The sequence below is a fragment of the Equus przewalskii genome, chromosome 13 (genome assembly GCF_037783145.1).
Source record: "Equus przewalskii isolate Varuska chromosome 13, EquPr2, whole genome shotgun sequence".
NCBI lineage: Eukaryota > Metazoa > Chordata > Mammalia > Perissodactyla > Equidae > Equus > Equus przewalskii.
In genome coordinates, this window is record NC_091843.1 from 71,187,921 (window position 1) to 71,204,264 (window position 16,344).

Below are 16,344 nucleotides of genomic sequence, written 5' to 3' on the forward strand. Positions count from 1 at the left end.
CTATCCCAAGCACACCAAGTGTACACTCTGTGCTGGCCTGTGCTCGGTTCACTGGTCTGCCCAGGAAAGCGGTGCTACTCTCACCTCTCACTGTGACCCTGTCCTCCCTGCAAGCCTTTCCTAGTTCCTCCTGCAGAGGCTCCTTTCCGCATGTTCCCAGTGCCCTTTTTCCATATGAGAATGATCAAATTGTCCTGTAAGCTTGAGCTCGGGCCCGCACCCACACTAGACTCGAAAGTAGCAGGGGCCATGTTTCATCTCACCCAAGGCTCTGAAAGGGTAAGTGGGTTGCTCAAGGTCATCTCAAAGCTTCATTTACCCCATCTATCGTAAAGAGATGATCAGACAGACTTCACAGGGTCCTTGTGAAAATTTGACAAGAAGATATTGCAAAGCATCTAGAATAATTAGCTTTCAGAGTGTGGCTTCACTAAGTCTATAGTAAGGAAATATAGTTTCATCAGCTACTATCTTGAGTCAGATTCTATCTGCCAATAGAAACAAAACCCACAAAATTCAAAAGGAAACCAAGATTCAACTAGTTAAATATCATACCCCATACAAAATTCAGAGAGTGAAAGAGGGACAAGAAAAGAAGGAAATGGAAAGGAATTGAGTCCCTCTGTCCTCCCTTCAGTTGGGAGTGGGGAGGACTCATTATGGTGTTGGTGCAGATTATTCCACCAGGAGAGTCAACGAAAGGTAACATCAGGCTGTTTGTGGAACTCCAAACAGACTTGAAAAACGCAGGAAACTGAAAAAGCATGATTATCCACAATAGCTGAGGAAGTAGAAAGAATTTCAGAAGGTGAAAGAAACACACAGCTTGCAGCAGTTTGAAAATTTAAATCTAGTCTGAATTTCTAGCACACCCTTGAAGCCCAAAGGACAGGAGATATTATAACTATTTAAGACTTTATTTTTATTTTGTCAGAATAAAATAATATGATGGGAATACACGGTCGAACGTGCATGGGAGGAAACACATTACCTTCTCAATGCCCAGAGGATCACTCACCACGGTAGCTGGCTTGGGTGGTGCCGACTGTACACTACACATGGAGGTCTGAGACACAGCCTCTCCCACAGGAGCCGGGGCCGCAGCCCGTGATTCCTGCAAATAGAAACAGGTCTGATGAAGAATTTTTAGAAATACCTGGTTAGTAAGACTGAAAAACGATGGATCAACAATACACTCTGCTCTGTCATTTGCTATGAGCATGATCTGCTTGAATGCCTAAGGATTGTTGAGTAGTAAATAAGCCAAGATGTTAAAACTCTTCTGCTACCATTATTTCAACTAGGTTTTACCTCTTACCTCGGGTAGGTTACTTAACCTCTCTGAGACTCAGTTTCCACATCTGTAAAATGAGAACAATGATAGTACCTACATCTCAAGGGTTGCCATGGGGCTTTAAAGAGATAAAACATGTGAAGTTCTTTGCAGAGTACCTGGGAACACAGTAAGCTCGATAAATTTTAGCAACCATTATTATTTATATTATTTATTTTTCATATAATACGTAACAAGAAAATAATATCCCAATTATATAATATTTTTTACATAAGTACATCATTTTTATATATCTGTCTAAGAGCACCTTGTAAATTGTAAATAGCTACGTACAAATGCAAGGTGAGTAATGCTATCCCAGGGGTTCTCAAAGTGTGGTCCCTAGACCACCAACCTCAGCATTACCAGGGGACTTGTTCGAAATGCAAACTCTTGGACCTCCCCCCACACCAACATACTAAATCAGGAATTCTGGAGGTGGGGCCCAGCAATCTGTGTTTGAACAAACCCTCAGGTGATCCTAACGGATGCTAAAGTTTGAGATCCACTGTGCTACTTTATCACAAGAGAAAAATTTAAAACAAACTGCTTTTAACCCATACATTTACGAAAGCCTATCCTACATGCAAGATGCTCCGTAGATGATCATGAACAGAGTATGAGGTCTTTCAAGGAAATTATTATCTATTTAAAATTCTGTATAAATGTTAGAGGTGAAGACCAACACAGCCAAAACTTTGTTGGTAACTAACGCCTTAACAGGAATGTATAAAGAAAGAATGACAGACCCCCTGGCATGTTGTATTCTTAAGAGCTGGAAGGCTGGTAAGGTTTGGGGAGGGAAAAGCAAGAGATGAAGGCCATATATTTTAGCAGAGCTTTAAAGGATGAATAAGATTTTAGTTGATCTACAATTAGGATGGGAAGTTATTCTAGACAGCAGGAACCACATGAAAACAGCCATGGAGACACTCAAGCACTTATTGTCAGAGTTTAGTGACACGGGGACACACCTTGGTAGGAAAGGAAGCTGGGGCCAGGAGACATTAGCAGGAACTTTACTTTGTAGGGACTAGGAAGCTCCTGAGAGTTGGAGCAGGGTAATGATGGGAAAGGGCTTGGGACAGAATCATCCTGGTGGATGTAAAGCAAGGACTGGAAAGAGACTGAAGACAGACGCCACTGCCATCTGGAGGTGAGTGGCGATGACAACTTTCACTGTCAGCTACAGAAGCACGAGTAGAAAGGAAAGCCTGGGTGTGAATGCTTTCCTGAAGGGAGAACCACAGGACTTAAACTACAAGAATGTCACGGTCAGCTTGGGGAGGACAGCACATCCAGAAAAAGGCAAGATGAAAACTGCATGTAAACCAAGATGGCACAATGAGCCTTTTATCAACCACTTCATGCTAAAATAATTTTGGTCTCACATTTTTAAGATTATAGAAAAACATAAGAAAACAACCCAAACTAGAGACTTTTATTTTTAGAAACATACCTTTGTTTTTTCAGCTGGCTTCGATTGCTTTTCTTTGCGTTTAGACTGGTCAAAATCTTCCGAAAGTTCATCAATGAGTTCTGATTCACTCAGGGGCTGTAACACAAGAAACATTGTATACGATGAAGTGCTTATTTTTACTTTGTCAAAAAAAGCTTTCATAGAGAAAATTTGTTTTCTGGTTACCACATGTTAGGTCATATTTTAGGATCTAAAACCAAAAGCTAATTTATATAGGGCATATTTTTCATTTATCAATGTAAGAGAAACGTCACACAACAAATAAGGAATACTAAACACCTCAGTACCACAAAAATGTTAACGGTTTATTTAGTCTAGAGTTTTCTTGATTCCTCAATTCCAGAGTAATTTTGTTCAAATAAAATTGCTTGTTCTTTCCTATGAAGATCTGTAGAGTTTTTTCTCATGCGATTGTCTTTTTCTGCTTCCTACCTAATGATTTCCCTTCTGAATAAGTCAGAGGAAACAGAGATCAGAGACTCCTTTCCTACGACTCTGTGGGGGTTTGGCAGGCAAGTTCAGCTATCCTCAGAGTTCCTTCAGGTGAAGGGGTATTACTTGTTTACTGTGACTTGTCAAAATCTCCACATGCCCTAATCTATGACAGAACGGCATGAAATTCAAGTGGAGCCCCAGAGTTGGACAGCCTGAGTTCTGAGCCCTGGCCTTGCTGTGAGGCCTTCTAGCTGTGTGACCTTGAGCTATTTACATAACCCCTCTGCCTCTCCCTAATACCAGGTTGACGGAGTCTCCACAGTGAAATCCAGTCTGTTAGAATTACCTCAAGTTTTACTTTACGGTTCTACCATTTTTAAGTATCAGAAAAAATTTTATTTGCTAACCTTGGGTTTTTCTTCAGACTCTGGCAATAGTGGTTTTCCATCTTTATCCTGTAAATGAAATTGAAAATGAAATAGAAAATTTTGCTTTCCTGTCCCATTAAGTTTGTTTTAGGGAATTCCAGGATATGAGGGGAGAGCTTGTTTTTTTTTCCTTATATTTGAGTAAATTTGTATTTCAGATTTATTTTTTAGAAAGCATCAGAATAAGGAGTTGACCCATAAAAATCAAGAGACCAAAAGTTATTCGAGTATAACGCACATCTACTTTTCTTTAAAAGTTACTGATAAAATTTCTTCCATCTATTGGATAGGGAAATAGAATTTTTTAAAAAGTTCTTTGGCAAGAAAGATACGGCTACATTAGTGAAAGGTTAAAAAAAAGTCTCAATTCTCCAACCCAGGGTGGAGAGGGAGATCTCATTCCTATAACACTTTTTAGGGTTTTGGATATAAAGTTTCACAATTTAGAATATTTCTAAAAATGGGAAATTTTCCATACAGAAGCATATATAAGAATCACAACTATCTTCCATCATGTGTTTATGTGTGTTATTTCAAAGATAAATTACAAATATAATAACAGGAGTTAGTCTACCATCCTCACCTCAAACCAAAACCACCAATAACAAAACCACCTTGACTGAGGACACTGGGAAATAGTTGTACATTTCTATCTACCACTTCGAAGATCTAGGGCGCTTTTATCCATTTGGCAGTTAGAGAAAAAATTACTCGCAAACTGTTCCTTCTGCTTTAAGGTGAAGGATCTACGTCAAGCACTGTTAACAGCTGAAACACTTGAATGTATGGGAATTTTAATGACCACATGGTCACTACTTAGGAAACCATCCCGTAAAGAGTCCAGCTGTAGAGAGCAGAGAAGAAAGGGTTCAGGGTTTTCAGAGTTAATATCTCAACTGGGACAGACATGTCCTTAGGCATCATGGACAAAACATGATATGAGGGCAAGAGGGGTGAGCTGCTGTTAGCACCGTGGCTGACAATGTACCGTGGCTGGTTTCAATCTGTACTCCGATGGGACTGTTTCGTCATCTTCACCACACTTCTTTAGTTTCTCTTCTTTGGCTTTTGCCTGATGAAAGTGGAGGGGAAAAAGAAATAAACATTTAGATAATACATGTAGAAGATGATATACCTTTATGTACTTCATGGGTGTGGTAGAGAAGACCAAATCAGATGAAAGTGTCTGAAAAACTACTTTTTGTGGTTTACAAAGCAGAAGACCACGGCAGGCACCGTGAGGAAGACAGCATGAAGTGACCGAGAGAAACCAACAGAGGCGGGAATCCTGGGGAAGTGCCCCTGCCCTGCTCTCAGGTGCTCTATGACCTTGGGAAGCCATTTACGTCTTTCTTTGGATGGGTTTCTTCAGGTGTAAAATGGGGCTGCTAATAATTTTTACCTATGTGACTGACTCGCAAGGATCACCAGAGAAAAGTAAATAAAACACCCTTTGAGACAGTCAAGCACAGTGCAGAAATTAGCTGCAATTATTTTTACAGCCCTCACCTGTCTTATTCAACAAGGCAGTTATCTAGGGGAGAAAACAACCAGTTCTCAAGAATGTGAAACACAGTTCAGCAATGGGAGAAGCATCTCATCACAAATCTTGGCTGACCCATGGATAATCGGTTTTACCTCTTTTAAAGGACTCCCATCAATAACACCAGGACTCCACTGGATTACTGAACCATGAATAACCAGCTGCATTAGAAACATTTGTAGCTCTACGGTAGATCACTGGCTTCTAGGGTATAATATTTGCATTTTAAACTACCGGTGAGTAATGCGAAGCTCCATGATATGTAATAATATGCACCTATATCAAGGCATGGATTTAAATCACAAACCAAGAAGCTCCTGGGCACAAAGGGAGTCACTTAGCAAATTCCAGCTCAATCCACTGCTGCCATATACATCTCAGCCTAAGATTATAGTTCTCCCATTGAATGATCAGTTGATTAATTAAAAAATATTGAGAGCCAGGCACTCTTCCTGGCTTTGGAATCACAGTTTCACTGTTCTATAGAATAACAACCCTCATTAAAGGATGAAAGGGTTTTTTCCCCACATTCCCAGTTCTATTCCACAGCGGCCTATGGAGGAAGTCCTATTATGAAGTGGTACTCCCCAATTCCAAGATTTGTGAGGTCTCCACCAAGAAAACAGCCTGCATGAAAGTCAAGGGTCTCCCATATGATAAAACCGCCCTCTCCACTACACTTAGCTTATGGACAAGGAGAGTCACGTGCACAGCTAGATTCTTTCTATTCCTCTTTGATCTATATAGTCTTTAAATGCCTGCACTGTAAGCACTGAAAAACAAATGCCTACTGAATTGAAATAGCACTAGACGAGGCAATTACATAAAGAAATGGGGAAGTTCGATAACGAGGTACCATTATAGAATATTTGTGTTATGATACACTCTAAGAATGACAAGTAGTCATGGACCTCTTCTCTGAAGCGTTTGTAGCTTTTCCTCAGGATTCTCTCTAGTATGGATCGTACTGGAGTGGCTGTGGAACCCTATAGGATATCGACCTTTATGAGCCTTATCACAACATCAGACTATTATCTGGGAAGTAATGAATTCTCCATCAGGAATTCACCAGAGAACTGGAAGATCTTCTTAGGAAATATTTACACTTTGTACATAATTAAAAAGGGACAGAGGCCGGCCCGGTGGCGCAGTGGTTAAGTGTGCACATTCTGCTTCAGCAGCCCGGGGTTCGCCATTTTGGATCCTGGGTGCGGACATGGCACTGCTTGGCAAGCCATGCTGTGGTAGGTGTCCCACATATAAAGTAGAGGAAGATGGGCATGGATGTGAGCTCAGGGCCAGTCTTCCTCAGCAAAAAGAGGAGGATTGGCAGTAGGTGTTAGCTCAGGGCTAATCTTCCTCAAAAAAAAAAAGGATACTAGAGGAAAACTAAGTGGAAACTAATGGAAAGAGTGGAAAAGAATAGTTCTTTTTGTAAAAATTTTAAGAGTTTACAGCTGCTCAGGTTTTCTAGAGGAAATTTAAAACATTTATATGCATCCCCAAACTAGTCAACCCAAACTGCTTAATAAGTTATATTTATGTAATCTTTTCACATCTACTTATCTGATTTTAGTGGTTCTAAGACTCTTTTTGTCCTGGGATTTATGTTTATACCTTCCCTCCCCAAATTATCTTAAATCATCTTAAATCACCCTAATTATCTGTAAAAAGCCTGAGGGAAAGCACGATTGGCTGGCTGCCCCATAGCCCTCCGGTGGTGGAAGCATAACCCAACTTGGTCTCCTGATCCCCCAGGGTTCTGCCAGGACCACTCTTTCCTCGAGACATTTCACACATCTGGCTACTCCAAGTACTCTGCCTCTCGCATTGTGTTTTCATCAAGTTTCCTCTCTTCCCGATACATTACTTGGTCCTGAAGGACAAGGGCTGCTTCCCCTGCTCCCTTGTGTTCGCCTTCACAAAGCTTGTCACGCCATACTGTGTCCGGCGAGCCCTCAAAGAAAGCTGAAGATAGAAACTGGCCCATTGAGGACCAGGGCAGTCCCAGACTCAGGCGAGTTGCTGGGTATTACTGAGACCTTCCCCAGCAACTCAGAACAGGAAGTGACAGCAGAGGCACCAGCATTGTGACAGCGACACCTGCCAGCTCCTCTCCCTGAGCTGATAGGATGGTGGCTCTTGAAGGTCCCCAGGCTGTATTTCCATGGCCCCTCACCACACTGCCTTGTCAAGAATGTCCCTGGGGCAACTCTCTCCTTTCCTTCCTCTTTTCCCCCAGAGGACTCAGTTGAAAACTTCTTTAAAAATTGCAATTTAAAACTCTCCTCCGCCAAATACAAACTTACTGTGGCTCAGAAGGCTGGTTAAGATCTCGGAGTGCGGTGGGATAAACCTTCCCAGCAACACACTCTCACGTGCAGGAACTCCAGTGAGAGTAACTGTTGCTTGATTTTTTTATTCTAATTTGAGACAAGATTTCAACATCTTTCCCCATAGTTATAAGAAGAAGGCTCTCCCCACCCCATCTACAGCCATCTCCCTCTCTCCTTATAAAGAGAAGCACCTGGAACCCTTCTGAAATTACAAATTTCCAATTTCCAAGAGAGCAGACAAACCTATTTCTCAGCAGGCCATGGCCTCCATGTTATCATGTGTAGTCAGGTGTCATTTAAGCTTTGGCAAAGGAGATGAGTGTTCACTTTATACATTAAAATTCTAGATGTTTTACAAGACAAATATTCTTCTTGATTGATAACTACCCAGCAATAAATATCTAAATTAACCAGACTCTGAAAGTAAGGCAGCATGAAGAGGAGTCCATTTTTAATCTCTGATAAAATGAAAGTTGTGCAAGATTTCTCAACAACATGTAATGCATTTAGTTTCATAACCTGCAGACTAACAGGCTTTGCATACGAACTCCAAGGTCAATACCTCGTCAACTTCCTTAAGGGAGCTGAAGTCAGGCTCAGGGTCTGGCTTCGGGCTGCCCAGCGAAGCTGAAAGAGCCTCAAGTGCTTGATCGCTTATTGCATCCTGTTAAAGAGGAAAAATACTGTACGTTAAAAAAAGAGAACATCTCCTCAGCCTAAACAATCCATCCACTTCTTTGTGCGCACAAATTTTAAACCTATACGATGAAGCATGGATTGGGGAAGGATTTTAGGAAGGCAATTTTATTTGAAACCTAACAAAAAGAGAGAAAGAAAAAAGAACTTATTACCAGGGTGTGAAAAGGATTTTAGGAAGGCAATTTTATTTGAAACCTAACAAAAAGAGAGAAAGAAAAAAGAACTTATTACCAGAGTGTGAAAGGGGGCTGACACACCTTTCTAGAGTAACAGTGCTCTCAGTGGCACGTTGCACCCCTTATTTAAGGAAGCTAGAGGTATAATGCTAATAATAGTTATATTATTATAAAACACTCATCAAAATAAAAGCTGCAAGAAGTAAACTGTCACTATTCCATTTTTCTTTTTCTGAAACTGCATCTCTAAAAATGACTTCCGGGGCCAGCCCGGTGGTGCAGTGGTTAAGTGCACACATTCTGCTTCCATGGCCCAGGGTTCGCCGGTTTGGATCCCAGGTGCAGTCATGGCACTGCGTGGCATGCCATGCTGTAGTAGGCGTCCTACACATAAAGTAGAGGAAGATGGGCACGGATGTTAGCTCAGGACCAGTCTTCCTCAGAAAAAAGAGGAGGACTGGCAGATACTAGGCTCAGGGCTAATCTTCCTCGAAAAAAAAAAAAAGCCTTCCGACAACTCTTGTCATTTAACAACACAGCTAAGCCGGGGGAAGCAGGGAAACGTGAAACAGCCACTGCCTTCTTCTCTGAAGGCACAAGGGCTGATGGCTGCAGGAACTCTCCCTCTCAGGGGTGTGGTGCTCACCACTGCTCCCCAGCCAGTCAGAAACAATAAACCGCCCGCTCCTGGAGCAGGAGGCAGAGCAGCTCCTGGAGAAACCGCTCCTTGCATTATCCAGACTGGTTGCACATGGGACATGCCTTCTCAACCAACCCAGAGCTGCAGGACCACTTTTCAGGATTTGTGAGAATTAAGTCACAGCTGATTGTGGTTGAAGAGAGGTGGACAGAAGCAACTACAACAACATCCCTCTAGCGACTCACTCAAACTCCTTTAGGAAATCAAGTTGAAATTTTCTGTTCCAAGAGTGGAATTTCTCTGGGTCCTGCCCACCTGCGTATTGTAATGGTGCGACAGTCTTGTTTCAGGACCAAGAAGACTGCACTGAAGTCACCCAGAAGCACGTGCAGAAACAAACCAGGCCAGCCTGGAGACATGACTACAACCCTGATGGGTTTCATTACTCCTCACAGACCCCAAAGGGAAAGATGCTCCTCATCACAGGAAATACACTACTGGGATGGGCCGAACCAGCCAAAGCAGCCTCAGGAAAGCACCTGCTGTCAGGTGGACCAGGGCTATTTTCACAGGAGTAATTATTTATACCTCTTCCACCTTTCTTTTTTTCTCTTGGGGTGGAGCAGGACTTTTGACAAACCCGGCTGACTGAGCTTTTAAAACCTCTCCCGTAGATTTCTGAAAAATAAAACACAAAAGATTAGACTTCTAGATGAGGAGAATGTAACCGTAATAGCCAGAACTAAAAAGTTGTTGTTTTAAAGTTCGAGATGGTTTTTAACAAGTCCCCCAATGATACTGAAAATAATACCTCTTCCTCAGTTTTCTGTCCACTAGCAGTAGGAGAACTACAGGTGAAGTCAGAAGCCAAGGCGTCTATGGCATCATCGGGCCCCACAGGCGTCTAAAGAAACAGGAACCATGTCGGGTAACACATAGGAGTCACTCAAGCGAAAAGTCAGATTATAGACCCAGCAAATGAAGAATGTACCTTTGCAATTCCTTTACCACCAAATGAGATATGTTAATGAAATAACAGACAAAAGCTTATGTCTGGAAGGGAATGGGTACTCAATAAATATTATTTTCCTGTTCTCTTCTAAACATATTAGGATCTTCTCATTCTATTTTTATTAACATTTATTTTATTCCTAAAGCTTTCTTGGCTCCATTCTTCCTCCCCTCAAAAAACCAACATGTGAAACCAACGAGCATTGAAACAACCCCCCTGCCACCCCCTTTCTCTGAACAGATGGAAATTTCATCTGATTTAGAGATCAGTCATCATCCCAAAATATAGAAATAGTCCTATCCCCCAACCAAAGATATAAAAAAATGTTAATTTGGATTTTAGAAGACAATTATGTAAACTCACCAAAGAGTCTGGAGGAGGCCCTGGGACTCCTTTTTTCTGAAATGAATATTAATTTAATGAGAAGGCAAAATTAATCCTTACAATCAGCAAAATGTATTATTCAGTGCACGCTATGGGTTGAATTGTGTCCTGCCAAAATTCCTATGTTTAAGTCCTAACCCCTAGTACCTCAAAATGTGACTGTTTTTGAAGACAGGGCCTTTAAAGAGGTAACTAAGGTTAAAGGAGGACAGTAGGATGGGCCCTCATCCAATATGATTGGTGTTCTTATAAAAAGGGGAAGTCTGACCCCAGAGATACACACGGAGGGAAGACGACGTGAAGATACGTACACACAGAGAGAAGATGGCCGTCTACACAGCAAGGGGAGGGGCCAGGAACAGATCCTTCCCTCACAGCCCCCGGAAGGAGCCAACCCTGCCCACACCTTCATTCCAGTCTTCCAGCCTCCAGAACTGTGACACAATAAATTTCTGCTGTGTAAGCCATCCAGTCTGCGGCACTTTGTGACGGCGGCCCGAGCAGACTAACACAGTGAGCATCACAGCAATGACGATTTCATGTGCCCCACTCTATTTTCTAAATTTAAAAAACTGTGCATATATTGATGTGATAAAAATTACATTCCAAAAAGGCAACAGTAAAGTAAAATGAAATGATCATTTAACTTACAGCCAAAAGTTCCCTATATTTTGGAGGGAGTGTGACTTCTCTTTTACCCAATTCCTCTATGAAGGTAGAACTCATCGGATCCTGGAACAAAATGATACACACAGGGATATGATGCAATTAATTAGCTGAGAATATTATATATATATTCTGAAACCAAAGTACTATTCCACCACTAATTTATGGAACTATTGAGATGCAACATAAATCATTAAGAAGTCAATACAGTCATGCGGCACTGAATGACAGGGATACGTTGTGAGAAATGCGTCATTAGGCGATTTCATCATTGTATGAACATCATAGAGTGTATTTACACAAACCTAGATGGTACAGCCTACTACACACCTATGCTACATAGTACTAATCTCAGGGGACCACCATCGTATATGCAGTCTGTTGTTGACCGAAACGTCATTATGCAGCACATGACTGTACTTTACACAATTCTGAAATTCTAAGTTTACACAAATACTTGCCCAAATTCAATTGGCTTAACCCATATGTAATGCTAGAAAATATTCAAACCATTATATTAAATATGATTCCTGTATCAAAATACATTTTAAATGTTTTCATTATCTAATGTTTCCAATACATACAAAAGTACAGTTATAAAATGAATTTCTATATAACACAGCACTCAATTCTATCAGATCTATAGTTATTTCTTATGCAATTCTTAAGAAAGAAATCAGACACAGTGATGTCTCCTGGGTAGCCCTCTCCAACTCTATACCCCTTCCTTGTTACCCAGACAGAGCCACCATTCTGAACTTTATCATATCCATCCACTTAAAGTTTAGCATATTTTAAAACAATTATTCCATATGTTAGATACCCATAAACAATATACATTACTTTGCATATTTTCAAATGTTATAAAATGGTATCATATTCTATATATCATTCTGTAAAGTATTATTTTTATTCAAAATTGTTTTGGTAAAATATCTATGCTGATACATGAATAATCCATTTTAGTCACTATAAGGTATTCCACTATATTATCTTGCCTCCTGCTGAATAAAATCATTTCCAAATGTTTCACCTGTTCTTATAACTCCTTGTTCAGATGGGCAAGCCTCCCCGCAGGGAAGCTCTGTGGCTGTGGAATTGCTGGTTGGAGAGTATACACATCTTCAACATCCACCATCTCTAGGAGAGCTGTCCCACTGTTCCCTTTTGCCAATCTGTTAAGTGTGACGTGGTATCTCTCCACTTCATATCGTTTTCCTAATTACTAGGGAGACTTTTATTGTATTTGTTTATTGGCCAATTATGTTTTCTCCTAATTTTCCATTGGGTTGTCTTTTTCCCACTTTTAAAATTCTTCATAAATTCTGGAAATAAATCCTTTGTTATGGCTGTCGCAAATATTTTCTTCCAGTTTATGGCACTTTTTTTTTTTTAGTACTAAGGAACATATAATTTTATTGCTTATTAGGAATAGGGATGAAATGAGGGTGGTAAATATTTAGAAATCAAAATAAGTTCAAGGATAGGATGGGAAAATATCTAGAAATAAAAATAAGTTCAAGTCCATTGGACTTAAATCTCAATGAGAGAAAATAAGTCTTTGCAACCCAATCAAACAATGTTTGCTGAACCAACATTGGTTGTTGGAATAACACAGCTACCACAGGACAAACCATTTCCATCTCCAACACCAATTTTTAGTTGCTATTATGCAACAGACATGACCCTGTTTCTCTCCAAGCAACATGACACTAGGTATTCTTTTGTGCCTCATGACCATGACATCATGACTATCTGCTCTCCTACCCATTAAGTATGAATCTCTACACATATCAAGATCACATACCAAAACTTCGGGTCCAGTATATGTTGTAGTATCTTCTTCAGCACCCTCAGGTTCTCCTAAAGTGTCTATTAAGTCATTCAAAGCAGCATCTATGCCTGACTGGAAAAGAAAGAGCAGATATTTAAAGATCTACTTGTTATATATATTTCACTTTTGACTTAACTACAAAAAAACCATTCTGTGTAGAAAAATACAAAACATCAAAAGTTCTTCAAGTATCAAAATCATTAAAATCTGGTCTGTAATAGACCTTATTATTTAAAGTCCTAGAGTACAGATTCTAGGTTGGAAAGAGAAAAAGCCATACTCATGTAAGAATCACAATTTCAATAAGTCTAAAAGCATTAACTACATGAACAAATGTGTGCTTCATTAAAGCTGCAAGTCCAATGAACTGACAGTCAAAAAAAAAAAATAAAAGAAAAAACATAACAAAATACAAAGAATTATGATCATGTGATTATACTCAACAGGAGAAATGCTTGGTATTTATTGCTTATCAAGTTTTCCATAGTTATATACAAAAGAACCACAACAAAATCTCTCTGTGGCATCTCTTCCAGATAGAATCTGTTTCAAAAGTGGATTGCCTTGTGCTCTTTCATTCATTCGTGGTTTTTTATTCACTTGTTTGCCCAAAGATGTTTACAAAATAAAAATTTCCTGAAAGGGATGTTAAACTTATAAGAAGTGACAGTTTACTCTGTCAATATGGGCTTAAATCAGTATAAGGAATGAAAGAGTATCTCCAACCTATTTTACCTTTTTTTGCTGAGGAAGATTCGCCCTTAGCTAACATCTGTGCCAATCTTCCTCTATTTTGTATGTGGGTTGCCGCTACAGCATGGGTGCCTACGAGTGGTGTAGGTCTGCGCCTAGGAACTGAACCCAAGCCACCGAAGTGGAGAGCAGCAAACCACTAGGCAACGGGGTTAGCCCCTCCATTCTATTTTTGAGGTTAAAAATGATTCATTGAGAATAACCTGCATTTAAAGGGGAAGACAACAATTTTGGAAAAGACCTTTTACTACTTAACTCAGATTAAAAATGATTGTTTAAAATTCTTTTTGCTACTACCATGTTCCCACTACAGTTTTAGGACTACCGTGATCATGTAATAGAACTTGGGGCCTGTCTGCTTTCGACGGATTCAACTGGGAATTTCAGAATAAGGGAGTGCCTGACATCCTTTAGTGAGACCTCTGGGTAAAGAAGATGTATTTACAGGGAAGAAACGGGAAGGTAAACTCCATGAGATATAACTGGAGTTCTCAGAACAGAGGGTATATAAAACGTTACAAATATAAGTGAGAAAAGCACACTTTCAACTCAGTCAGATTAGCTTGAAACAGTAATTTATTTAAAAGGTCCTTTCAGTTACCACCACCCCATATTGTTTGCCCTCAAGAAATCAGATAATGATAAATATAGAGACTATGAATAAATATCTTATGTAGAAATGTACTGCTATCTTCATACCTCTCCAGACGGTTTTTCTGGTTTGGATTCAACTGGTACAGCCGATGTTAACGATTTACTTTCTTTTTTCTGGTGGGGGTTTAGAAAGAAATAAAAACTCTTTTTCACATACTTTTATAGAATTCAATAATTTTACATAATTAAAAATGAAGTCAATGATGAGGGATGGCAGGCAGACTTTTGGTGGTGAACATGATGTAGTCTATACAGAAGTTCAAATATAATGATGTACAGTTAAAATTTACATGTTATAAATCTATGCTACCTCAATAAAAAAATGAATTCATTACAATATTAATAGCATTGATCATGTACTGAAATTCCGCTCTGTGCCACACAGTATCTGGTGTGTGTTACATGCTTTTTCACAACAGCATAAATAATACTAATCTCATTTAGGGATGTGGAAAGCAAGGTTCAGAGAGGTCAAGTAAGAACTCTTCCCAGGTCACACAGTAAAGGAGACAAGCAACATTTGAATCCAGAAGTGCCTGCCTTTTTCTCCACTACTCTTGATGGCTTCTCCCAGGGCTCACAGCCAGTCTTTGCAGGACCTGTGAATTGTTTCAATAAGCGGCCACTTCTTCGCACTGCTGCGTTTCCAGTCTCTGCCAAGATTCACCTCTGCAATGCCTCTTGCATTGCTCCCCACCACCTCACTCTACCCCTGCTCTAACGCAGGCTAAATCAGGACTCACAGGACTACGGAAGCAGCCCCTGACCAACCTTCCACCGTCCTTCTACTGCACTTCATCCCACCCACTGCGGCCACTTAATCTTTCTGCAGCTTGGTTCGAATCGCATCGCATCCCATCGGCTCTCTAATCTTCAGTGTTGATCTGCTGCCAGCTGAATCACTACCACATGTACAGACTCACCTTAGCATTCCCCAGAGCAGCGCCCCAACCCGTCTTTCTGGTCGCCCAGTCCCCACCACTCACCGCCCCTGTGCTTCACCCACGCTGGAATGCACTTTGTACCCAAACACATCTTATGCTTTTCCACCTTGATGCCTTTGCAGGCCTGCAACCCTAGCTACCCTTCCACACACCTAACTCAGTTCCTTGTGGACTCCCCCAGTCAGACAGAATCCCACTGCCTCACCAAAGAGCTCCCTGCGGAGACCTTTCTTAATCTGCCTTGACTTCCAGCCCCAGGTATAGTCTTCTCCCCACCCCGAGAAGGGCCAGCCTGCAGCTCAGGGGTCCTGAAGAGTCAGACCACAGTGCTTTAAACATGGTAGACACTAAAAAACAAAATGCAGATCTGATCAACTCCCTTTTATGGGAGACCAATCAGAGGCCAAGAAAAGTGAAATGACTTGCTACAAGTTCCAGCACAAGTCAGTGCACAACAGAGTTCCATATAGGCATCTCCTAATTTTACTGTTTAGATTTGACTGGTAACCCTGGCTAATGTACAGCTAGCGTAAAATTTCAAATTTGGACTACATTTTTAAATCTATTCTCATACATCTAACCCTCTGCCTTAAATCTATCCATTTTTCAAACCATTTCATCTAAGTACTCCTCACCAACACAAGAGAGTCATGTGTCTCCTGGGGGTGGGGGTGGGGGTAGGTCTGCTGCAAGAAAAAAAATTTTAATTTAAGCTAGGTATTTTCATTTAAAAGTTTACGTAAATTTTGCTATTACTCTATAGGATCTCTGCGTAAGTTTGGATAAAAATAATGTGCCTTTTCTCTTTCAAAACCTGAGAAAAAAGGACATTTTAGGGAGACGTGCCATACCTGTATCCTATGCCTTTCTTCACCATCTAGCCTGTAGGGAGATCCTTTTCCCATTTTGAGACACAGGAAAATAGATAAATATATACTACTTTTTTCTATTTCATTTCCATCTTCTCATTGTTGCTTCAATTACTTACTTGGGGCCTCCAGAGAAATAAGTACCAAAATTTCTAGGC

The 16,344-nt window shown here is 40.5% G+C and overlaps 1 protein-coding gene across 50 annotated transcripts in view; it reads right to left on the reverse strand.

Annotated features, from left to right (window-relative positions):
- The window catches only part of CAST (calpastatin), a 116,991-nt gene that overhangs the window by 25,380 nt on the left and 75,267 nt on the right, over positions 1 to 16,344 (reverse strand). For 28 of the 50 annotated variants that reach the window (XM_070569649.1, XM_070569647.1, XM_070569634.1 and 25 more), the window contains 11 exons: positions 14,419 to 14,487; positions 12,940 to 13,038; positions 11,118 to 11,198; positions 10,446 to 10,481; positions 9,882 to 9,974; positions 9,659 to 9,748; positions 8,118 to 8,219; positions 4,665 to 4,748; positions 3,656 to 3,703; positions 2,793 to 2,888; positions 1,019 to 1,114 (listed from right to left, as the gene is read on the reverse strand). In XM_070569649.1, coding sequence (XP_070425750.1) covers positions 1,019 to 1,114; positions 2,793 to 2,888; positions 3,656 to 3,703; positions 4,665 to 4,748; positions 8,118 to 8,219; positions 9,659 to 9,748; positions 9,882 to 9,974; positions 10,446 to 10,481; positions 11,118 to 11,198; positions 12,940 to 13,038; positions 14,419 to 14,487 — 894 coding nt within the window. Of the gene's footprint in view, positions 1 to 991; positions 1,115 to 2,792; positions 2,889 to 3,655; positions 3,704 to 4,664; positions 4,749 to 8,117; positions 8,220 to 9,658; positions 9,749 to 9,881; positions 9,975 to 10,445; positions 10,482 to 11,117; positions 11,199 to 12,939; positions 13,039 to 14,418; positions 14,488 to 16,344 lie in introns of all 50 variants that reach the window. The other 22 variants (XM_070569640.1, XM_070569638.1, XM_070569625.1 and 19 more) reach the window with 1 other exon arrangement.